Here is a 25,204-nt window from a genome sequence, read left to right as displayed (position 1 = left end):
GATTGTTTCCAGGATTATTTACACAGAGAATGATATTGTTAAATACGAATCATTATTTAATTAATTCAATTCCAGGTGACTTAATTAAGGACTTTTATTTCCCCTTGGAAAAATCATACGTAGGGAGCAATATTTGAAGAAAAATAAAATTGCCTTACTATGAGTTATTACGAAAGGGCTATTACCATATTACCTGTACAGTTACCATCTTGTCTATTGCATATTTTGCAATTTGCTCTGCATCGGCGAGTGCAGTTGAAACCAAAATGCCCGTCCTTACAGTCTAGATATTAAAACAAAAAAAATCACCATTACGGTCCATCATATTACGCGTAAAAATCTGGCATCGATCTTTTATTTTAAAAAAGGCAGTCTTGCGGTATATTTTTTTTCTCCAAATATACTGTGCTAACATTTGTGACAAATAATTTCTGTTAACTTTTGATATTTATCAACAAAAACGAATGTTTAAGTTTTTGACAAATGAAAACCACCTTATATAAAGAAAATTATCTCATTTAATCTTTAATTAAATAACCGTAAAAACTGTGAATATTTTCCGATTGATTCATTTAAGTTTTGCAAAACACCCCTTTAAGTTACTATCAATAATTTTGTTTCGGTAATTAATTACTCTGGTCAGGCCTGGTCAGTGCAAAGACCGCAATATACTACTGTAATGGCACAAATAGATAGGATGAGCTAAATGCTGTTGAGAAGGGTCTTCGAAGACTTCACGTCTCGGCAAACATTCTAGAAAGCTGACGCTAGGGTATTCTTCAGTTGTTCTAGTATCATTTCGCTCTATATTATAAGTCCCTGACAATATATATCAAAGGTGAAATAAATATATTCGAACGACACAAATCAATAAGCAATAAAACACAAACGGCTTGACTACTTTAACACACCTAAGAAGAAACAATCAAATATCAAAGATCCAAAAGACTTTTCCTTTCTCTCATTACAAATGGTATCTCTAAACAGTAAAATCCACCGACCTCGACAAAGGCCCGTTGTTTTATAACATATGGCGTTGTGGCAATTTTCAGAGCACTCCAGCTCACAGATAATCCCGTGTTTTCCAGGAACACATTCTGAAAAAACCCAAACGTTTTTTAACGTTATTATAACTATCATAGATTAATTTTTCGACAGGATACTCGGTGTACATGTCCAAAGCACAATCGGAATTATATCAAATTTATAAAAAAAAAATACCGCCATATAATCAAACTGCATCATACAGCTGTTTCGTCTTCTTAGACCACGTTAGTAATGTTGGCGGTCTAAATTTTGAAACTTATGAGGTTAATGAGGAAAACTAAATATTATCGAAAAAAAAAAAAAATTAAAATCCAGACGGAACCCTAGCATCATTTCACTTGAACTTTTTAGTAAACATAAATATCAGATATTATTTATATACATACTGGTACCTAAGTCTCTATCTACATTAAAGTCTATGTGTTATGCATTTGAAAGGGGTATAATTCCCTGTTTTTTTGTTTTTGTTTTTGTTTTTTGTTTTGTTTTTTGTTTTTTGTTTGCCTCATAATGCTAATTTGACAATCTAGACAAATGTTCTCCCTTTTATACAATATATGACAATTCGTTTTAAAGTGGACATTATGTTATCGTTATAATATTTAATCAAAATTAAATACAACAGTTTTGGAGGATACAGTATAGGATGAATTATCTCTTTTCTAAATTATGGATGGTGCAAAATCTTATCTTTTGCAGTGTGAGTTGGTAATGTAAATAAATGAATAAGCTCTGTATACAGTAACTTTCAATATTTTGAACAAGGCATCTTACTGTAACATGATACTAATCAAATGTGGGGTTGAATATATTCTAGGGTTGGTGATTTTTGAAGAATAATATAAAAATAAAACCTTTCTTTTGTCATCAATGGAAATATCATGTTTACATTACTTATCTACAATGTTTCAGATTCCTGATATCTAGATATTTTTGTGACGAATCAAAAACGTATTATCACATTGAAGAATTTGGTATCAATGTATAACAAATACAGCATGATGTGATTATGTTATGAAATATGGGTATTGTAAAATTCATGATAATTAATTGATTATGTAATACTTCACCATAAGTAGCTCGTCATATTTATAGTTGAAACTTTATTTTAGTCAATGAAAACCCCTTTTTAAAAGAGAAAACAACTTTTCTCTGCAAACGATTGTGGAAGGCATGATTTTACCAGTGCATATTCCGTCGTCTTGCTTACATTCTGTACAGTTAATTGAACAATTCTTAGTACATTGTAAACCTTGTTTTCCACGAACACATCCTGAAATAGAATCAAAGAGCAAATACACAATTACCAAAGTAACATTTTAATTTTCACTACATCAATATTCCTACTGGAAACGCTAGCAATGTCAGAAATCTTTCAATCATATCAACCTCTTAAGCATTAGTAATCTACTGAACTAATTTGAAACCTCTTAAGCATTAGTAATCTACTGAACTAATTTGAAACCTCTTAAGCATTAGTAATCTACTGAACTAATTTGAAACCTCTTAAGCATTAGTAATCTACTGAACTAATTTGAAACCTCTTAAGCATTAGTAATCTACTGAACTAATTTGAAACCTCTTAAGCATTAATAATCTACTGAACTAATTTGAAACCTCTTAAGCATTAGTAATCTACTGAACTAATTTGAAGATCAAAATGATACGTTTCCTTTGTTTTATCTATACGAATACTGTGCACCGTGGTGTTGACAGGTGTATTTTCATTGTTTTTGATATAACACCGTTTTATAATAGACATATTTCAATCGATAAATGCAATATAAATACTACATTCTGTATTTTTTCACTCTTTTCTACAAAAAGCGTAGTACAATGACGAGTAATATTGAAGATATTTGCGAAAAAATCATCAACGTCGTTGACAATATAAAGAAAGTAGATGAACTGTCATCTGTTCATGCATGAACATTTTTACACGAATTTTCTTGTAATCTCTGATATGCTTTGGTTAGTAGAAAAGCATTAGGCAGAATTTGATAACATGGGATTTAGCTTGAATTTATTACTTACCAACACAGTTGCCGTTCTCCTGTATACAGGTTTTGTCCTTACAATTATAAGAGCAGTCATTCTCGCATACATCTCCATGTTTCCCTGGAACGCATGCTGTAACAATTTTATAAATAAATTAGCATGATATAAACATGTTTCTAAGTCCATGATTGACCATCAAAATTATTGCCGATACTTGTGTGAATTCTTTAAACATTGAAACGTTTGTGATGTCAGTATACATCTCGCCTGACAGAAGGAAATATTAACATTGAAACAGCATAATGCTACTCAGTCAATATCTTATAACGTTATTCCAAGGTCGAACAAATTATATTATTTTAATGTCATTTCAACGTCTATATAACATTTTAAACGTTTAAAGTCCCATAACAATCCGTCATAAAACCGTATAATACTTTTCACTGTGTTGTTCACAAGTACTTTTTCTTTGTTTCCAATATAACTACGTTAAAAAGTGAAGATTTAAAGTATATTGTTACCGGTAAAAGCAAAATAACTTATTTTTGCTTAAAGTAGGGTTTTGCTGTAGATTTCATTCAGGTTTACTATTTTCAATAAAAACACGCAGTACGATGATAATTTATACTGCTAATATTTGCGAAATTAAACATGAAAGTCATTGACAAAATAAGAAAGAAGGCGCACTGACATCTGTCATATACATAAAGTGATAACATTGGGTTTATCTTGAATTTACAACCTTCCTAAACAGTTGCCGTTCTCTTGAATACAGGTTTTATCCTTACAATTATTAGAGCAGTCATGCTCACATACATCTCCATACTTTCCTGGAACGCATGCTGTAGCAAGAGGAATCAAACACCATTAGCAATGTGCAATTTCACATTATAGAATGAAATGTCAGTATTCATACAGCATACGACATCACATCTAGTATTTCAAAACGTCGAAAAACTAATATTACTTTGATGTCATTTCAACGCTTACATGACGGTTTTGAATGCTGAATGCTACACCAAAATCTTAGGCCTCATACTCAGCACAACAAATGTAAATAGGTGCATTGCGAGAGCAAACAGTTTATAATTGTAAATATATAACTGGAATTAATCAAAATTTCAGATAAATATTTCCTGTTTAAACGGATGTCATTTTAATGCAGAATGAATACTGGTGATAGGATCTACGTGAAGTAGATAAGCTAACAACGAACCCTACTAAAGTCCATGCTAGTGTTCAAGTATTTAGTTTACATCAATAATGAAACAAGTCACAGTAATTTGTATATATCCTTTAAGTAATTCCTTGCGTAAAGCAGCGACAATGATATTACAAAAAAGGAGTCGTGATCACGTTCTAAGAGAGGAACCGGAAACCTGTCGGCAGATTTGTTAAATTCGATGTAACACATAACAAATATACGGGATTAATATACGCTTGAAGACTGATATCCCAACCCATATATAATGTCTGTATATGTTGCATTGTTAAAGTATTGATAAAACATTGGTCCCGCTATATCAATCTTAATACAAAATGAAATATAAGAAATTTATTTATGTTCAGTGTACAATCCAATCAGTATCCGATTGTTTATCAATTCATTAGGCGTGTTAGATAATTACATTTACAAAAGCCATTGTCACGGTAACACATGGTGTCGTTGCAATTCCTTGAGCAGTCTTCAGAACAGAATTTTCCATATTTTCTCGGAATGCAATCTGAAAATACCAACATGTCATCAGAATCATAATCTCAATACAAATTCAATACAAGTAGATCAAGATAGGAACAACAGAAAGACTTACACGGTTATTCTCGAATAAGTACACGTATAGCAAATGACTGTTGCTTCCTCGAAAACACACAAAGAAACTGAATATTTCTAATGAAATAAACATGTCCATTCATAACGATCGTAAACAGAGTTATTAAGATAAATCAAAATAAAATAAAATTATTATCGTGAAACCATGTAACGTTTTTTTAAAAATTAATTTCCATTCATTTCTAGTTCCCGACATTGTGTCTATCAACATAATAAGTATAATCATAACCTGCGCAATTCCCGGAATCCTTATCGCATTGTTTGTTTTCACAGTTGTCAGAACAGATTTGGTTACATCTGTCACCATATACCCCCTGCAAACAGTCTAAAACAACATAAAATTATACTTATACCTAATTGTTAGCATGAAATTGATCATGACACCTACGTTCGATTTTTTTTTTCTTTTCATGAAGAATGAGATGAAAATTAAATTTTTGTTAATGCGTATATTTGTGAATTAACGTTGATAAACCTGTGCATGTTCCAGAATCTTTAGAAATTGTGCAGTAAGCAGAACATTCCTGGTAACAGTCTGGAACGAACACAATATATTTGTTATGTTTTGAAAAGCAACACAGACAAATGTTATCTGAGAGTAATTAAAAAAGAAACAGTTGTATGAACCATTTCATCTAGAAAGTCTTTAAGACTCTTCTAAATGCGATTATATAAATGAAGGAAATTTCAAGCGAGGGTCACAAAATATGGTAAATTCTGAGGCTTTGCCTCTAATATATATATACAAACTGCGTCTTTTTCTCGCATCTTTTCACCAAACTTTCGGGAAACCTCGCAAGAGATAAATTCTTCAACAGTTTTACATGGGAAGTAGTCTTCTTCAATGCATTTTATTTTTCATTTTTCCTCTAGGAACGTCTACACCTCCAAAAGTTTTAGATTTTGGTTGAATGTTGTTTGTTGAAATGACGATGACAGATGAGAGCTGACAGTTATAGACAATAAGACGACGATAAAAAGTTGTCTTCCCTGAATGCAGATTGAATCGAAGAAGTGGGAATCTATGTAAGATAGAATTTTCTTATATAGTTGTCCTACATAGGCAAACTTTATCAAGTGTGGAGGAATATGGAAGAATATATTGTTCTCTCAATATTAATGAACTGATAAGCTATACTAAATTAAATGCTAATCTTATATAATTAAAATATTGATTTTGTCTGTAATAACGTTTGGAAACCAGCGTTTCCTGACAATGATATAGTAACAATGGTATATAATAGACATAGAGAGCAGAGTGTACTCCTTCTAACTAGGCCTTACCTCGAACCTTGAACATTTCTCTTCACAATAACCGTAAGTCAAAGTTAATAACCACAGTCAATCGATTTGTTCTTACACAATTTTGGTTTGACTTTTTTCTGTTAACACTCTCCTTCCCCAAACGAAAAGCAATATCTTCATTGTTTATAAGGACATTTTGAACTAGCAGCGTTGCCCCAAAGTGTCTCAAAGGAAATACTTGAGTAGTAAAAATATCATTTGACGTATCAATGACGATTTTTCCTCGCGCATAAGCTTCAATGTGCATTAAATTTTTCCAGTGCCTTTATGTATACATATCATTCCAGGTTTTCAGTTCTGTGGCTCTATTAGGTAAAACAGCTCCCGGAAGTGAATTCTTAAGTAACTATATGGTAACGATACCAGAATGCTTTTCTTCCTCTGGGATCACAGTCTATTTTTCATTATTTTTTCTGTAGAATACAATATCTATGTAACATACATGATCAAAACTTGACTGTAATCCTATGTTAATAGCCATCGTCTATGAGCGACTCGATTATTTCCCTTGAAGTTGTTGGCTAAATTACATTTGAAGAATGAAAGTGATTCTGAAGATGGTCATAAAATAATTTATCCTATTGTACTCATATATAATAATAAAAACGACATTAACTAAATATGAAGCAAGCAGTTGGCAAATGAAATATGAATATAAAATAAACTTACCAAAGCAGGTTCCAGTAACGGCGTTGCAATTTCCCCCATAGCAATCGTCAGAGCATGACTGCTCACAATTGCCTTTCCCATACTTTCCTATCGGGCATCCTGAAAAAAAGGGGGGGGGGGGGAGTGCGTCATTACAAACATCGCTGTTTTACTAATTTCGGATTGCGGAGTGTAGCATTGATAGCTGTAAGGATGAAAAAAATACATAAATTTCTACCATAGCGAAGCATAGTGTAGATATCAGGATGCAAAATATCCTAGGCAACGTATTCTACCTTCATTGCAAATTTCAAACATTTTACCAATGTTTATTTAATAAAAAAATATTTGACTTACCAAACACTTGGACCTCACAAAGTTCCAAAACAGCAGACTTTGAATACCATGAATGGTCTTTTTCTTCATTCCTGAAGTTGTAAATCATCACATACCTGGCCACATATTGGCATTGATGTGATATAATATTCTTTACTTCTTCAAGACTTGTGCTGGTGTCTTTGAAACAGAGTTTGGCTCGACTCCTCTTAGTTGAGTTTGACACATAGATCTGGTAACCAGCAAATCTGTGTTCAAATTGAACTAAAATACACAAATACGTTAGTAAGATAAAAATTGCTAATGAATTTGAAGATCACATAGTAACAGATTACAAAGATGCCAAGGCGAAAAAATAAAGCGATAAACCCCCCTTAAATATCACTCTTCCATAACAACCAATTACTCAAAAATAGTTATCGAAAATAGTCTTACCAACGAAATTGTAAAAAACTATTTATTATGTTCATGTTATTCTGTAACCTTCTCTAAATTATGGAAGCAATTCTGTAACCTATCTATGCTATCATTTTACCCTTTACAATGTAAGCTATTCTGTAACCTATCTATGCTATTCTGCAACGCTACACCATATATATATAAATAAAAATTTACTCGCATCTCGTCAAACCAAGTTTTTTCTATATATATATATGCGAAATTCTGTTACTCTACACCATGTAAGCTATTATGTAACCTATTTATGCTGATGATGATTGCTCATAATTACGGAACCTGATAGACGAATCAATATCAGCGTTTGTTACAGAAAACATTGAAAGATCAGGAAAGACTAACAAGCATTCACTCTCGTCAATCAAAACTTTAAATATGTACAACAAAAGCCAAAAGCTTATCATGACCAAATGACTCATGATATAAGTTTTGAAGTTGGAGACAAGGTGTGGTTACCTTCACCTGAGACTAAACCCGGTCTGTCTAAGAAACTGGTATGGATCTCTTAAGGTAATTAAGATTAAATTACCAATGAATTATAGGATAGCAGCTTGTAATGGAAAGGACAATATTCAAATTTAAATGGACTTACACCTTTTGTTGAACCCGAGAATATTGTTAGCGTTAGAAATAGAGAAAGTGTTCAGTCTGACACTGAAAGTGAAAATATCATTGAAATATTGGAAGTTATGTGGAATAGAAATCAATCTGGACATTTAGAGAAACATTATTTTGTGCAGTTCAAAGACAATACTACAAATTGGATTAGGGCTTCAGACATTAAAGATGGCAAACTGTGCGATGAATTTGAGTTGTCTAATGTATCTAAACGAAAATCAAAGCCTTAGATAGGGACACGGACTTCCCTTATGACCTCTGAACTTTATGTGTCTATTACGTTATTCAGTCTTTAGGAAATTCTATTTAATATGTGCATGCGGCAAATGATTTCCATCTCTATTGATACTTGTATAACTGTACATGTGTGAATTCATCTGTAAGAGTGTGCCCGGATATCACACGTATGGCGGAAGGTATGTGAAAGAGTGTTATCTTTGAAAGTAGGGGGAAGTACGTTTAGGCCAGCTAGAGTGTCCGATGTATCAAACTAATTGGCTGATAAGAGAGCAGTGACAGCTGTGTAAATCAGAGAATGTCCAGTGATGTGTTTATTGTTTAAAAGATTAGATTTAGAAAGTAACGTGACTTGATTCGCGAGATTGACAGTTAATAAATAAGAAATTAGAGAGAGGGTGATTATTGAAAGTAAACAGGGTAGTGGGAACAGAGTGTGGTTTGAGGTCGTGGAGGTGAACGAGGAAATGAAAGGTTGATAGGGTTCTAAGAGAGGAGTTGTGGTATAGAGTTGTGACTTAACTGACGAAAAGGTAACTGACTTTCCCTATAATATATTGTGGATGTATGACTTGACTGACGAAAGGGTAACTGACTCTCCTTGTAATATATTGTGGAGTTATGACTTAACTGACGAAAAGGTAACTGACTCTCCCAATAATATATTGTGAAGTTGTGACTTGACTGACGTAGAGGTTATTGACTTACCCCTATAATATATTGTGATGTTGATGATCGTTGTTTTGTGTCCTAAGTCAACTCTCCACCAGGCCTTTGTTGCATTTTTAACACGTGTATGAGCGCAAAAATCTACGTCATTGTTTTGGACATTACCGTCTACAGCTGCCTCTGGAGGCCATTTATCAGGGTCTTGTCTACTGCTTGTTGCCACTGTTTTGTTTTCAGAGACATTTTCTGAAAATTCATATTTAAATATAAATATATATATATATCAAATACAATACAAAAGAAATGTGATAAATCACTGAATATATTTAACTTCATTTCAGTAAATAATTTAAGACGCTGTGAAGTATATTCAATGTTCATATTGTATGTGATCACCCCTTTATATATAAAATCGACGCAATATTAGGTCTACTAACCCCTTATGTAATATCCTTTAACAACGATCGTATAATATTTGTCTTCCACTTTAATTACTGCAATAAAATGCCATTGAACCTATTACCATGTTTACACAAACGGTTTTATCGATATTCAATCCCACTTTTGGAGTTAAGCTGATTTTTTTCCGGATTTCAAAAAGTCCATACAAGAGTATTTTCTACTCCCCTCCTTTGAGACATTTCTTTATATTAATGTATTCATCATTCACTCAACTTATGTATTCATATATCAAATGCAACAAATATTTTGTAAGTGTTATCTAATGTTTACTAAAATCTGTAGAAATCCTGACTAGTGCTACATTGTTATTATAATGGATAAAGGGAAAAACATTTGCACAGACTTACCTTCAAATCTTGATGGAGAAATAATCACATAAAGGGTAAAAACAAGACGAACAACTCCCCAAATGGCCATGTCTCTCCCGTTCATAATCATATGTGATACTTTACAAGGAAGAACAATTTAAATGTTGGTGATAAAATACTTAAGTGCGGTGTCACGTCATTGCTCTATTGTTTTAAGCATGATATAACTATTGTGATCAAGCCACTTAATGACTTCCAGCTTTTACATTTTTCGTGGGAAGAGTTTAAATTTAATACACATGACACATTAAAAATGATATGTCCATCTCAATTATCGAAATTGACATTAAATAAAGGAAGTGTAATAATTTCCTGTTGACTAGCTAGATGGTAATTAACATGTGAATCATTTATATAGTGTAAGCACGTTGATAATATTAAAATGATAATGTTTTGATAAATTTCGTGACATATTATAGAATTTTGTAACATATTTGTGTTTGTTAGATGTTACATAACACTTCTTATATCTATGACCTTTGACAACAGAGCAATTTAAAAAAATGACTAAGTTGACAATAACAAAGTATAGTAAAAACATCTAAATACCACGGCATGAATCCCAAGCTTACATTTTATTGACAGAAAAAAGGCAATGACTCAAGAATATCAAAAAGCACACATATACAAAACACATTAAATTTTATACACAGTAAATAAGCTATACCTTAATATTGTTTCTGGTTATGTATGTAAATTAAAGAATCTCCAGTCGATAATTTTCATGGAATTTCATGGAATCCGTTCATAAACATATACACGTCTGTGTTGTCTATGGAATACTTGATCAGTTCATAAACATTTAAACGTCTGTGTTGTCTATGTAATACTTGATCAGTTCACAAACATATAAACGTCTGTGGTGTCTAGATTATCTTTGATGAGTTAATATACAAACACACGTTTGTGGTGGTTTCTAGGTACGCCTTGATCAGTTCATATGCATCTACATGTCTGTGTTGTATATGTAATACTTGATCAGTTCATAAACATATACACGTCTGTGTTGTCTAGGTTATCCTTGATGAGTTCCTGTACAAACACACGTTTGTGGTGGTTTCTAGGTACGCCTTGATCAGTTCATATGCATCTACATTTTTGTGTTGTATATGTAATACTTGATCAATTCATACATATATACATGTCTGTAGTGTTTAAATAATATTTGATCAGTTCATTTACATATACACGTCTGTGGTGTTTAAATAATCCTTGATCAATTCATGTACATATACACGTTTATATTGTCTAGGTTATCATTGTTGAGTTCTTATATATATATATATACGTGTGTGTGTGTGTGTGTGTGTGTGTGTGTGTGTGTGTGTGTGTGTGTGTGTGTGTGGTATCAAGGTACGCCTTGATCAGTTCATATACGTATACATGTCTGTGGTGTCTACTTAATTCTTGATCAGTTCATGTTTATTTTATATACACGTTTGTGGTGTCTAGGTACGCTCTGATCAGTTCATTTGCATATACACGTCTGTAGTGTCTAGGTACGCTCTGATCAGTTCATTTGCATATACACGTCTGTAGTGTCTAGGTACGCTCTGATCAGTTCATTTGCATATACACGTCTGTGGTGTCTAGGCACGCTCTGATCAGTTCATTTGCATATACACGTCTGTGGTGTCTAGATACGTCTTGATCAGTTCATTTACATATACACGTCCATGGTTTCTAGGTAATCCTTGATCAGTTCATATACATACACATCTGTGGTGTCTAGGTACGCCTTGATCAGTTCATTTACATATACACGTCTGTGGTGTCTAGGTAATCCTTGATCAGTTTATATAGATTTCTATGGTGTCTAGGTAATCTTTTATCATATTGTAACAAGACTGATACTGGTCCTACAACGAAAAAGGAAATTTGATTCAAACACTACAAATTTGATTAGTTTAGATCAATTTGCAGAAAACTTATAAATCCTTGGACCGAGTAATATAATCACTAGGATTCCAATAAAAATACAATTTCAGGTGTCTTTAAATAATTAAATACGGTAACTGGCATGTACTCACAAAGCTGATGATGAATTCTGGGCGTCTTATCAGCAATTGTCTAGAAACTTGAAATATGTCAACCTCATCGTCAATATTCATCTGTTCACGGGCATTACTGATACAGCAGAACAGTCCACACTGGGTACAGCCGTCTCTGAAGTGGTAAGATGCATTACATAGGTCATATACTGCATATGTCTTATTAGTCTCTGAACACATTTTGCAATACTTTGTCTGGCCTTATTCTACCAAGACATACTGTTACATAACAATATATGTCAACATTTATCCTTTCTATAGTGTGTATATATATAGTGAAAATATGGTAAATTATCTGTGTCCAGAAAACGTAAAACTTAAAAAAAAATGGAAAACACGATGAGCTGTAAAAAACATGTGTGTGTGTGTGTGTGTGTGTGTGTGTGTGTGTGTGTGTGTGTGTGTGTGTGTGTGCGTGGGGGTTGGGTGGGGGTGGGAATGAGTGTGTATTCATGTACCTACATATTATGTTATCAATATTTTTTATTCTATATCCCAAGATGACATTGGAAAAGTTTGCTATTAACGTGTTGTTCTATCCTTGTAATATACTTTAATTTTCATTTCATTTCAAATGAAATATTTCCGTGTGATAGCATGGAGTAATGTATCATTAATCTTCCCTTCATGATTCTCTGCCATCGGATGTAAACTTTTTCCGGCCATCTGCCCGACCTTGCAGCATGTAGATGTTATCAAAAACCTAATTTCTCTATGTTTACTCTCATCCATATTAACAACTGTGATGCATGTTACTGATGTGACTTAGTTAAGCATAATGCTACTTTTCAAACAGAATCGTCTTCATACTAGAGGTCGATATTTTAGGTATAATTCCTCTGAATTGATAAACAATGAATGTAATTGTTCTGGGCAATTGTTGATTCGAACATGATATATGATGTTCAGAGCTTAACATTGCATATTGATATGTCTCTCAACTTGTTTAAATTTAAGTGAGCAACTGGGGGAATGTTTTCGGGGATCGGGCCCATTCTTCTATCAAGTTCATCCCCAAAAAAGCTAGGTTAGTAGAAGAAAATCATGGTTAATTAAGGCCAATCTATAGGAAAAGTAATGCAAGAAAATATATTAATGAAAGGCATATTCCTCCTAACATTGAGACTTTGGACTGCTCTGTACATTTGAAGAACTCATTCTAATGACTTTTAAAACTATCGTTATCATAAAATATCTCTCTTGTGGTCAATTTGGAGAGGCGAAATTGGCGTGAATACTTCCGGCCAAACCGTCCAGCTTGATCTATAAAGAATGTCAGCAAATCAAATATCATACGTATGCTTAAATGATAGGCTGTAGTGTACAATTTCATTGTGAATATCCCTTTTATGTTTAGCTGCTGCATGGTTAGATTCTGATGGCCACCAAGGGTCTATGGATTTCGTCTCCATAACTTACGCCCCTGACTATAAAAGCAAAGTTATTTATTTAATATTGCTGAATTGTTAAAAAAATCTTGTGCATATAAATTTACTGAACTTTGTGGGTGCTCCGTTTTGTAAACACACTATTTTTGCTAAACGCACAAATTAACCTAGCTTTTTCGTATTTTTAGTGTGCATGGATGAACATAACATGTTGTTTACAAATGTTTACTTTTTCGATTTATCAACCGTTCACTTCCTGTCACTTAGCTTTGTCACCTACTCGAGAAATTCCTGATCTCGACTTGTCATTGACTATTGTGATTAAACGTGTAAATAGTGACTCTCAATATGTAAATCCGAAGTGATGTTGACACATATTGCCCGCCCTGTATTAATTTTCCTGGTACAATTTCGATGACATTGTTTTTAAGAATTACTGACGTGTATCGAACTGACCTGCATCATCTGATAACGGTTTATTGTATATAATAGTCATGGTATTTATCTATCGTCTCGCCGCTAAAACAGTATATTTCCCTCTGTTTCAGTACGTTACACACCTGCACATGACTACGGTTGTTTTCAGGGCATTTCCCTGTCTTCTCCTGTCAAGAAGCTCTAGAAGCAGAAGAATACTTCGGGAATGCGGCGGCACTGATAATTCTCTATTCCAATCAGACACGTGGAACACACGAATTTCAGCATCTCTTCCCTGAAATAAAGTTATAATATACCATTGAATATAATTTGACATATATTTAATGCATTACTTAAAAAATGAAGACAGAGTGCTGGCATTAGTAAGTTAATACATATACTAGCAATATATATGCAGTTGGTTTCAGTCATTCTGCTGTCCCAGTAGGCCAAGCATCTCAATCAGATATTACAATTTATGTTCTTAAACTGATTTTTCAAAAATATACACAAACTTGCGTTTACATCAAGCTTTTGTTACACAAACAAGAATAGAAAATAATAATAAGTTAATAATAAAGATTAAAAACAAAAGTTAACGATTAATACAAATACATTGAAAAACCTACACTATAAGAAGTGTCCTGATTTGAGATAGAAACATCTATAAACTCTGTATTTGATTGCCTTGGTGATCCTCCTTTACGCTTTAGTGTAAAGGCTCCTATAGTCTTGTCGCCATCTTCCTCTGGCAACCAGTCCTTTGAAAAGTAAAGGAAGGAGGTGTTCCTTAATCATATTAGGTATGACTAGATAACAGGCAAAATCTGCATAAGCCTCCAATGACAATTTGAACAATATTTTATTAAAAAAAAAACATCAGGAAACTGAAATTGAAGTTAAAGTATTTTCAAAATTGTCTTGGACACAAAGATAAAAAGATGAAACGAAATATGTTCATCAATACATTTTAATTGTAGAAGGATTGATCACTTACCACGCGGTCTTTTTCAATAATGACGAGGGTATCGCATTGGTAATCAATTAACATAGTCAATAGATCGACTACTGTGTCTTCTAATGGGGTCTGGGTAACTATAAAGCCAGTTCTGGACAGGTACGACTAGAAATAAACAATCATATAATGTTGATAAATGATTATATACTGTATTAATGAAACGATCAACAATAGAAGTAAATAGACAGGTACACAGATTACCAGCCAAAGGGTCGTTAAAGTGGGCTTAAAACCCGTGAAATAAATAGATAAAAAAAAGAAATAGAGAGAAAGAAATTTATCAATAGAATGGTATCTTAAACAGGTTATGGGATGGGTTTTTATTTAACAAATGTAGACTATACCGTTGCGACTTTTAAAGATAGTTCTGTTGTTAATTCAGTGGTTGTAGAAATCACAAATCTTCTGAGACACATTCCCTTACTCTCGAATTCGTTTGTTTAGTTATTGTATGCAATATATATTATGTAGTAAAACGTTTGGCTTGTTTTCACACATAACTTGTGATAATGGATAATGAAAGATAATGATACCAAACAATAAAGGATATTTACAGGGACTCTCACTGCGTTGATGTAATCTGTTCTATTTCTGGTCGATGTAGTCAGGTAGGCTCTAAATCTATCAACTGAAAAATAATTCATCACTAGCTTAGTTATTAGCTGGTTATTTAAATTAACGTCACTTTACATACTTTTCCGTGTTCAAAAGCAGTGTTATCATTTATCAAAAGCTAATGGACAGTTTACCTGCTAGGACATCCGAGTTTCTGTTCTTCTGCCTGTTTACAGGTAACATGGCTGTCTGGTAGTCACGTGCATCGTAGGTTGGCTTCATAACTTGTGTTAACTTCAGATAAATAATAAAGGACCATCTTCTAACAATAATTCCTTATCATTTTATATTCTGACTCAAAACCACAAACAGATTATTGTAGTGTCATGCAATTTTTGACGTTTTGCTTTACCAGGAACGCTGGAAGAAAGGTACTATTTAACGAAAATGGCAGACTTGAACTTCTATATAAGTTTTACTATATGTATATATATGTTAGAGTCAGTGATTACGAATGACACTAAACTGGTCATATTGTTGTTGGCTAGGTATGTCAGCAAATCATGACTTTTTATTACGGCTCACAGTTCCTAGATGCCAATATAGTTTTGGTCGTCAGATATTTAACTGAATATATACACGTTGGGCTGAAGAAGAAACCTGAACAATGAAGTAGAGTTGAAAGAGGCCGATCGTTAGTGACCACAGTTGTTTCGGTTTTGAATTCGGGTCAGATCATTACTTTTCCTCGCATTTGACAGAGTGATAACAGACAACACTAAGCTAACCAAATGGTACTCATTTACTTCGAAGATGACGCGATGTTAGAAATCACCGTTCTTCTATTGGAAACATACATTAACTATCTACTAATGAAGGTATATCATAATCTTTTAAGAGATGAAAACGCAATCAAAGAAACCAAAGCCATAAAGATAAGATAAATTTACTACGATATCGATCGTCTAAAATTAAACTTGATGAAAAACTTGGACAGTGTAATAGACATACATTTATCGACTAGTTTTGAATAGACACCTAATCATAATTGTATCAACACAAAATTTCATGTTCCATATACCTGTAAAAAACATCAATGAATAACGAGACTTTTACCTGGTACTCCCTCCTTATCTTTGTTTGGTTCTCTGCTGTATCACTTCGCATACTGTCCAATGCTGTATGGTACTTCAACCGAGATATGAGTGTATCCGGCATGTCAAAGGCTTCGGTCAGGATGTGATGAAGGGCAATATACTGGCTCTGTAAATAACAGCAATTCGATCTTATTGATATTTTTCTAAACAGCTAAATCTTTCATAGCTTTGTTATTTAAACAACTTTTCATTCGGATAGTGAAATATTCTTTAATGACTTAATAAAGAGCGAGTTCGTGTTAAATAAGACCAATATCGTTCTAAATAGACTGACACCATTTGATAATACATTAAAAGTGAAATAGAGATACAGGGATTTCTCAAATTCAAAGTAGAGTGTACCTGCTATTCAAAAATTAAAAAAACACCTTGATACCTTGTTCTTATTAAAACAATAAGCCTATCATTTTTAACAAAAGCAGAAAAAGGAAACAGCAAAATCAAAATATAATTGCATTTGTTTAATTTGCAATAATTCGTAATGAGTCAATTAAGTCCGTTAAGAGAAATCACAATGAAAACGTCTAACGTTAGATCCTGGAAACACCGGTATGAAAGCTGTATGATACTTTTTTAAAAGATTAAACAAATGAAAAGCTAGCGCCGTTTTACATGAATATCTTATACTACGAAATACATCAGGAAAGTTTAAAACAAGATTTCTTTACCAATCTGAAATTGGATTTACATTTTATGCAGACACACTTGCTTTACAAATATGGGTAGGCTTTTTATCATTAACATAACCCTCACGTTACTTCAGTTAATGTAACGAAAGATGTCAAAATGCATCTTGAAAGCAAATTCATCAAATTATTCTACGTACACTTGTTTGAACCATGTTGATCCTGTCCTTCCTCATTGTTACAATGTACTCCATGACGTCAATAGTTCCGAATTCTCTTCCGTAATTTAACAAAGCATCAAGAGCGATGAACGTTCCAGTTCTTCCAATACCAGCACTAGAATGATAATAAGTCAACATAATCACCATCGATTATGATTATAATGGTTTATCTTTGGCTATCGCAACACCAGTTAAAACCCGAAATAATGTCTATATGATTGCCATCCATCTAAGATCGTGAAAAGTTTATGTGCTTTTGAAATGACCTTCCTTGTGATACGTACTATCAATGTATCAAGGTTCTGTGATACAGCTAATCTCAGTAAATAAAATAAATTATTTTGTTTCCCTCCCAAATGGACACGGTATAGCTATGCAATAAAATAAACTTCATCATACTGCAATAATTTTGTCCTTATGCCGCTTATCAGTAATGCGAAGGGCATACAAGGTTGAAGCCTAGGAGGCGACTGAAGAAAAAACCAGATTGGTCGAAAAAATGTTAGGATTAGATTACGGCGATGCACTCGAAATTCATTATAATTTCATTAATACTTTTAAAAAAAACGTCAAAGTACATGTTTATATTCTGAACAGTGCCACTCTTTAAAATGAATCAATATTTGACATACGTATAACGACAACCAGCAGAGTATGGCAACATATTTCTGATCAATATCATCAATCATCGGAAACCTTCAAGAATTTTTAACCATATCAAAATATATTAAGTAACCTGCAGTGAACTACCATCTTCCCTTTCCCTGTGTTCTGTTGCATCACACGCCGATGAAAAACGACTAGTTCGTTTGAATCTGGAATTCCATGGTCAGGCCATGTGGTAAAATGGAAGTGCTGAACTTGTCGCACTGAATATGTCTGGAAAAAAGATAATCACATATGAAAGCAGAGATGATATCACTGTAACCTGGTAAAATACTGGCCGCAATATACCCCTCGGCTAGAGAGAACTTCTCTTTAGCTCGATTGGTTGAGTGTGAGATTAGTAAGCCAGGGGTCCCGGGTTCGATTCCTTGCGGAGGCATTGAGATTAAAAATGACCTCTGTTACATAACAACGAAATTAAATGGTGATGGTAAGATGAACGTAACCATGGGTAATAGAAGATATGAATATTTAGATTCATAACGTTTTAAATAAGAAACACTTATTATTACAATTTTACCGGTATTAAGTGATACGTCTTTATATATAAGTGTGACACCTGCTACAGGTGACAAGAGGAAACATTTTACAAAAATAAACATATATGAAACTGTGCGCTAGAACTTGATTTATGGTGTAAACCTATGGTTTATAAAATATATATATGCCATCCGGGACACACAAAACGTGCAATCCCGTATAACTTAGCACGAAGGATCGTTACCATCGTCAGCGAACAACAGATCAGAAAGGAACGCCTCGACGAACTCAAAACATTTTTAAAATTTCAACATTATCCACCTGGTATTATAGAATACGGAATTAAAAAACCAAAGAACTAAACAGGACAGAATTTTTACAACCAAGAAAAAGAGAAAATGATGATTCACTAATTATTCCGTTTGTATCAACACATAATCTTAGGAACAGAAACTAAGGTCGAACAATAAATAATTTAAATACTAAAACAGGATGAACAAATAAAAAATATATTTGCCGATGCAAAATGTATTAACAGCAAGAGACAACCAGAAAGTTTAAAGCGGATCTTGTGCAAATCAAAGTATAAAGAACAACAGGAATAAAAAGTCACAAAGTGTCAAAATCCACGCTGTACATTCGACTATATGCTGGAAGGAAAATCATATTATTTTGGAAGGAAGGAGTTCAGTGTGACTTGTAATATGTCATGTTATTCAAAAAATGTTATATACGTGATAACATACCGGGGCTTCAAGGAATTTTACATTGGAGAAACTAGTAATACCTTACAAGCTGGAGTTCGCATACATAAACAACATATAAATGTACCACAGTATCGCCAGGTCAAATTAAGTGAACATTTATATATATATATATATATTTGGAAAGAAGAACTTTCATTTATTTCCATTTTATAAAGTTTTATCAGACAGTCACACACATATATCTATATATATATACACAATTCACTGTCTCTATATACATTTCCAAGCTACTGAGTTAGTTTCCGATTATCTCAACGGTCGTACACGTGTAACCGCACAACAAGACAGAACGATTCGATTGTCGCACTTGCGCAATAGACTCAAGACTGCTGTAGAGATTGCATCGCATACCTAAGGTACTTTTGGCAGACCCTTTGATGTTCAAACTGTCATGAACCGCATTTGTGCAAATATCATTGCGCGCCGACCTTATGTCGGGCCTCCTCTAAAACCGCGGAGGCAGCAAGTGCGTCTTCACTGGATATGCAGACATGGCTCAAATAGGTTAGTGATGTGTCGGTGGAGGTGTGTGATGTTCACAGACGAGTTTAGATACAGCCTGTATCGCTCAGACGGAAGAAAAGGGTATATCGCAGACACGATGAGTGTTTCGCCGACGCAGAAAATCCGCCTTAGTGGTCCTTAGTCCAAACCTCAATGCCGTTCGATACAGAGACCAGATCCTTCAACCACATGTCCTTCCACTTCTCGGACGTCGTAACAATTTTCAGCAAGACAATAATCGACCACATGTCGCCAGAATCTGTCGTGATTTTCTCACGACAAACAACGTTCAACCTATTGAATAGCACCCATATGACCCCGACATGTCTGCCTTTGAGCATCTGTGGGATGGGCTGGACAGTCGTATTAGGAAATGCGTATTTTGTTTGAAATGAAGTAAGTACCTATAAATAATAATAGCAAGTACAACCGGGAATGCAGATAATTCGAATTTTGAAGAAACTTGTCTTGCCTTTTTTTCTGTTACGTTGATGTCCCTGATCGCATAGAACGCATAGACTCTTTCTCGGTCTAGTACAACACTGAAATGTTTGGTCGTCAATGGTTCTCCCTCATCAGGCCAGTATTTCGCACATTTCTTCTATGATTATCAAAATTGAAAATAGACATTAGCAGGAATCGTAATTTACATTACGTGTATTTCAACAATGAATAACGAAATCGAGATACAAATTTAACGGAAAACAAAGCTAATGCATCATTATTGCCTTTTTAGTCGATCATATTTAATTCTAGATTGTAAAGTAATGACTTTAACACGATATGATAACGGTCATAAATTACTCCAGATAACATTACACTTAGATAGGAGCAACACTTTCCTGATCGCATGGCCATATCAATTACCTTCGACCCTTCGATAAGATTTGTCAACATAACAATTTTGCTAGATTCTTGTTGCCAGATCATCCGCCAAAAATCGTCTACAGTCTTCTCGAGTGGACCTTCAAACGACGTAATGAAAGGTTGCATTCATTCTATTTGGACTATACTATGACTCAAAAAGAAATGGTTGTGACTGAAGTATCACAAAGGAGGCGAGCAGAAAAATAAATGGAAGAGTGATTAAAATCGTATTATAACAGGCGTGTTCATCATATAAAAATGTATTCATTATTCATATAAATAACATTCGTTTTAAAAAAAAGACCACAAAACCATAACTGAAACGTCCAATTACTCCATTTTAGTTAATTTGTCCAAGTTACTTACAGTATAATACATGCTCCGCAAGTAACTATATCGAATTCGTCTTCAAAGAAAGCATCAAATGTTGGGTAATACTCGTTAGGTAGCGTGATTCTCAAATATCCTTTAATCTTGGAATATAACATGTTTGAATGAAAAACTACAAGCAAGTACCACCGTGTCAGGATAGAGCAGGGTATTCATAACGTGAACGTAACATAGATCAAATAGTCGTACACAAGAAATGAACTGATCTTGTATGATGCACATCGTGTCCATATTACATTTTACCTTGAGTTGCAATATACTGTGCTGGTGAAATGACACTCTGAAATTCAATAAACGTAAAGCTAAAGTTAGATGTTCTGTCTGTTGTATATTTTATTATTTATTCTTATGTTGTTTTTTATGAAAATAATTCAGGTTTATTCTCCAGTAAACAAGATATTTAATCATTCACATGGTCAGTTATGATACATTTAGTTGGAGTATATTGATGTAATTGTTGATACAGTCTCTTAATTTGCTGAGTGAATAAAGTGTTTATACAAACATGAATGTAGTTTGCATTAATGTAGTCAGAATGTTCATCGTCGTCCACTTTTTCAAGAACCACTCGAGAGTGATCATCTGTAACACCAATCGAGAGAGATAAATGAATTAGTGATATAATTTTACCAATTATATATAAAATGTCTTAAGATCGATGTCTATAAAGACTGTACAAAAGGTACACCAGTGAATAGCTCATTTAAATACTAATTTAGAGTTATATAAAGTAGAACTGATCAATGAATAACTAAACGGCATCATACAAGTATTCCGTCCATCCAAGACTGGTCAGTGATTCTTAGTTCCTCAACTTTGTAGCATATTTGGCGACTGAGAAAAATCCAAAGTGAGACAAAAAAACCTAAATCTAGATTTGCAAATGCGGAAAATCCAAAGTGATAGAAAGAAATCCCTAATTCTAGACTGGAAGATGAGGAAAATCCAAAGGGATCAAAAGAAATCCTTAAATCTAGATTAGAAGATGACGAAAATAATCCAAAGTGATAGATAGAAATCCCTCAAACAAGACTGGAAGATGAGGAAAATCCAAAGTGATATAAAGAAATCCTTAAATCTAGAAGATGAAGAAGTCTAGATGCTCCATATTTTTAGAACAACAAGTTCATCTGTATATTCTTAACCGTGCCGCTATCAGAGGAATACATGTCAAAGCAAGAATTAATGTCAATTACACAAAATGCATATACACTTTATCTTATGTAATACTGAGGCATATATATATCTACTGATTGATTTATACTTAATAACATTACAATTACTGACATATAAAAAGTTTTCCCAACATTTCAGTATAAAAATCTTACATGGAAATGTAGTCTTGTATCTGTTCTTTCCTTTATTTTCAGTTTTCTTCCCAACGTTATGAGCGTGGAGATTCCCCGATGGTAACGCCTGCAAAAAATGAAATATAACACAATGTTATTGCATCAGGTATCAGATGTATTTAAAAACATGTTAAAGTAAACCAATGTAAAGCAATTGGAACTCTTATATGTTGATGAATAAATATCTTAACAAAAATATGTAGTTTTAAATAATCTATAACCAACCATGTATTCATCTTCAAGTGCTTTGGCCTTGTTATCCATCTTGGTTTTTACAACGGCTTTAAGATTGGCAACGGCTATACCAACAGTATGGTAAGTTATTTCAGTGGTATCGTCAACCTGATCACCAGTGTTGGCGTAAATGACACTTCCGTGTTCTGTCTGAGTTTGGACAGCGTGTTCTACATCGGAGTCGTCTTCAGCAATAGTATACACAATTTCATCGACATTACCTTCAGAAACAGATATGACATCGTATTTAATGAAAACTTTCATTCAAAATCGAATAAAAATATCACAGGAAAAATATAATTCATTTAATCACAGCCTAACAACACTCCTACGACCTACATAGAATAACACAATTGTGACACCAATAATAAGTAAATTCATGTTATTATTTGAACAGTGAAAAATATATTTGCTGTATAGAAGTTCAACTTATTTTGAATCTGTTTTTTTATTTTCTAGTTTTATTTCCGAAGATTGATAAAATCCACAAATATTAGTTATCGATTAGTTTACAAAATAGACGTATTCTCTCTATATTATATTGAATGTATTGAAGATCGTTTTCTGATTCGCTAATGGCATATACAATACCAATTATTGAATAAAATGAAATAAATTGTACGTTTACACGCGAACTTGTGTCCAAATTGAATATAGTAAATACAATCTAAATCCAATGTTAAAGACACCACCAATCTGTGATAAAAGTAAGTGGTTCCTATATTACCGGTTCAATATAAAAAAATATATGCAGATATTTTATATTAAATGATGGTGTGAAATATCAACTCTTAAATGAAAATTACGGAATAAAGATGGCTTAATACTATTTGGACACCTCGTAATTGTTCCTAATTGAGTTTACTCGAACTCTTACCAATGTCATTGTTGCGATTCAATTTATCTTTGTCCATCCTTTGTAGGCCCATATCATCATGCTTTTCACCCTCTGATGCTTTTTGTCTGCGTCTGAATTTTATAGATATACCTTATTACCGCTTAAGTGGGATATAGATAACGTTCTTTTTGTGCTAAACGGACGGTATAATTTTGCGATACGAATAAGAGACATTGTGGATTACATGAAAGTAGTAGATCTTAATTTTACAGTAATCAGTTGTGACATTACACGGTCACTAATGTGATAGTGATAGTCCATAGAATTTCGATTCAAGGCCGTTTATTATGTATAATGCTCTGAGAAATGGAAATAGAAGAGACAGAAATTTGTTTGAGGATGGAAATCACGTTCATAATATTCGCAGTCAGAATTCATTGTAAATAAAGCTAATTTAAATAAATATATGGATAAATAATACAAAAATTGTTACACAGTCTACACCAGCCTAAGCTAGTTAAGACATTAATACGTACATTGATTAATTCCACCCTGGTTGAATGTGCATTTAACTAGTAACATGATTCTAAAAAACAATGCCAGAATAAAATCTTCAGGATACTTTTCGTTCTGCTTGTAATCGATCAGTATTCATAATACATGTAATATGAACATTGTTTTGAGTTATATGCTATGATTATACAATTAAATACAATTATAATTATTAACTACATACCGTCTGATGAAATACAGGATGACGACTACTAAAGCTGTTACGACTAATAGGCTGACAACGATGGCTACAACTGTTCCTGCATTAACGCCAGATGGTTCAAGTACCATTGTTCCTTTCAGTAAAACAATATGTGAAGGAAACTTAGCGAACATACTTGGAAACTTAATTCTTTCATAAGCAAAGAATCTAGTATTTAAAGAACCAATGGACATATCTTTGTTTATATTATAAATATACAAGATAGCATAATCTTTGAATAAATAAATTAGAACTTTTTACTAAACACGAAGTATCTTTCTATTGCATAAATTTATCAATAAGAGCATGAAGAGAACATTTCAGATCGAAATCAAGATCTTGAAACTTGGGACTGCAGATACCACCTATCTTAATTCAGGTACAATGCTCTTCTCATGTGTACCATCGAAATTAGTGTCAATTCTAGCTAGTTACGCCAAATGTTTCAATATCTTACTTGTCTGGCACACAACCCCTTCGTATCCAATGTTGCAAACTGAGAGACAATGTCCTGTGTCTTTTCTGCATTTGTCACATTGTCCACATGGTATGCTACAATTACTTCCATATAACCCATCCACGCATTCTATGAAAAGCAAATAACAGTGATAAAAATATCATAATTTTAGCTGATATTGCATCATTAGTTTCCATGATTTTGCTTCTATTATCATTTGTTAATCGTGACATACAATTCATGATAAGAACGGAATTGATAACAAATGCAATACAACGAAGGCTCTACCATTTTCACTCCTACCTGTGCAATTGCCGTCACTCCGTTCGCAAATTTTGCAATTGGTTTCACAATGGAAGGTACAGTCTTGTCCAAAGTATCCATTTTGACACACTTTGAAATATACATGAAAACACGATGTATATAAAAGTACTTTGCAATAAATAGGGAATTTCATGTTCATACATTGACATAAGACATTATCAGAACA

At 33.3% G+C, this 25,204-nt stretch overlaps 2 protein-coding genes across 2 annotated transcripts; both read right to left on the bottom strand.

Annotated features, from left to right (window-relative positions):
* Window positions 1-932: 932 nt before the first annotated feature.
* Window positions 933-10,024, bottom strand: LOC132557674 (uncharacterized). Its single transcript, XM_060222192.1, has 6 exons — window positions 9,955-10,024; window positions 9,127-9,367; window positions 7,187-7,413; window positions 3,082-3,177; window positions 2,208-2,320; window positions 933-1,097 (listed from the first exon to the last, which is right to left on the bottom strand). Exons 1-6 carry the CDS (start codon window positions 10,022-10,024, stop codon window positions 933-935), a joined length of 912 nt encoding a protein of 303 aa, XP_060078175.1.
* Window positions 10,025-11,765: 1,741 nt separating this feature from the next.
* Window positions 11,766-25,098, bottom strand: LOC132557673 (receptor-type tyrosine-protein phosphatase kappa-like). Its single transcript, XM_060222191.1, has 20 exons — window positions 25,018-25,098; window positions 24,715-24,843; window positions 24,240-24,379; window positions 23,543-23,634; window positions 22,657-22,886; window positions 22,411-22,498; window positions 21,588-21,664; window positions 21,326-21,362; window positions 20,693-20,790; window positions 20,298-20,426; window positions 18,145-18,287; window positions 17,388-17,523; window positions 16,521-16,667; window positions 15,599-15,698; window positions 15,404-15,477; window positions 14,829-14,954; window positions 14,463-14,592; window positions 13,975-14,119; window positions 12,006-12,141; window positions 11,766-11,834 (listed from the first exon to the last, which is right to left on the bottom strand). Exons 1-20 carry the CDS (start codon window positions 25,096-25,098, stop codon window positions 11,766-11,768), a joined length of 2,307 nt encoding a protein of 768 aa, XP_060078174.1.
* Between the last annotated feature and the right edge of the window lie 106 nt (window positions 25,099-25,204).

Source organism: Ylistrum balloti, unplaced genomic scaffold (assembly GCF_031769215.1).
Source record: "Ylistrum balloti isolate Yb309-2 unplaced genomic scaffold, AGI_CSIRO_Ybal_v1 Utg370706, whole genome shotgun sequence".
Taxonomy (NCBI): domain Eukaryota; kingdom Metazoa; phylum Mollusca; class Bivalvia; order Pectinida; family Pectinidae; genus Ylistrum; species Ylistrum balloti.
This window is presented reverse-complemented; position numbering and strand designations above follow the sequence as displayed.

Bases quoted from the DNA above. Each gene is read 5' to 3' on its own strand.
- LOC132557674 (XM_060222192.1), bottom strand. From the start codon at position 10,024: ATGGCCATTTGGGGAGTTGTTCGTCTTGTTTTTACCCTTTATGTGATT. The intron at 9,368-9,954 runs GTAAGTCTGTGC...AAAACAAAACAG, and splicing joins TTCTCCATCAAGATTTGAAG to TGGCAACAAGCAGTAGACAA. The intron at 1,098-2,207 runs GTTTGCAGAGAA...GGGTTTTTTCAG, and splicing joins AAATCATGCCTTCCACAATC to AATGTGTTCCTGGAAAACAC.
- LOC132557673 (XM_060222191.1), bottom strand. From the start codon at position 25,098: ATGGATACTTTGGACAAGACTGTACCTTCCATTGTGAAACCAATTGCA. The intron at 17,524-18,144 runs GTTACTTAATAT...TTATCATTCTAG, and splicing joins AAGATGGTAGTTCACTGCAG to TGCTGGTATTGGAAGAACTG. The intron at 15,478-15,598 runs GTAAACTGTCCA...ATTATTTTTCAG, and splicing joins AAACTCGGATGTCCTAGCAG to TTGATAGATTTAGAGCCTAC.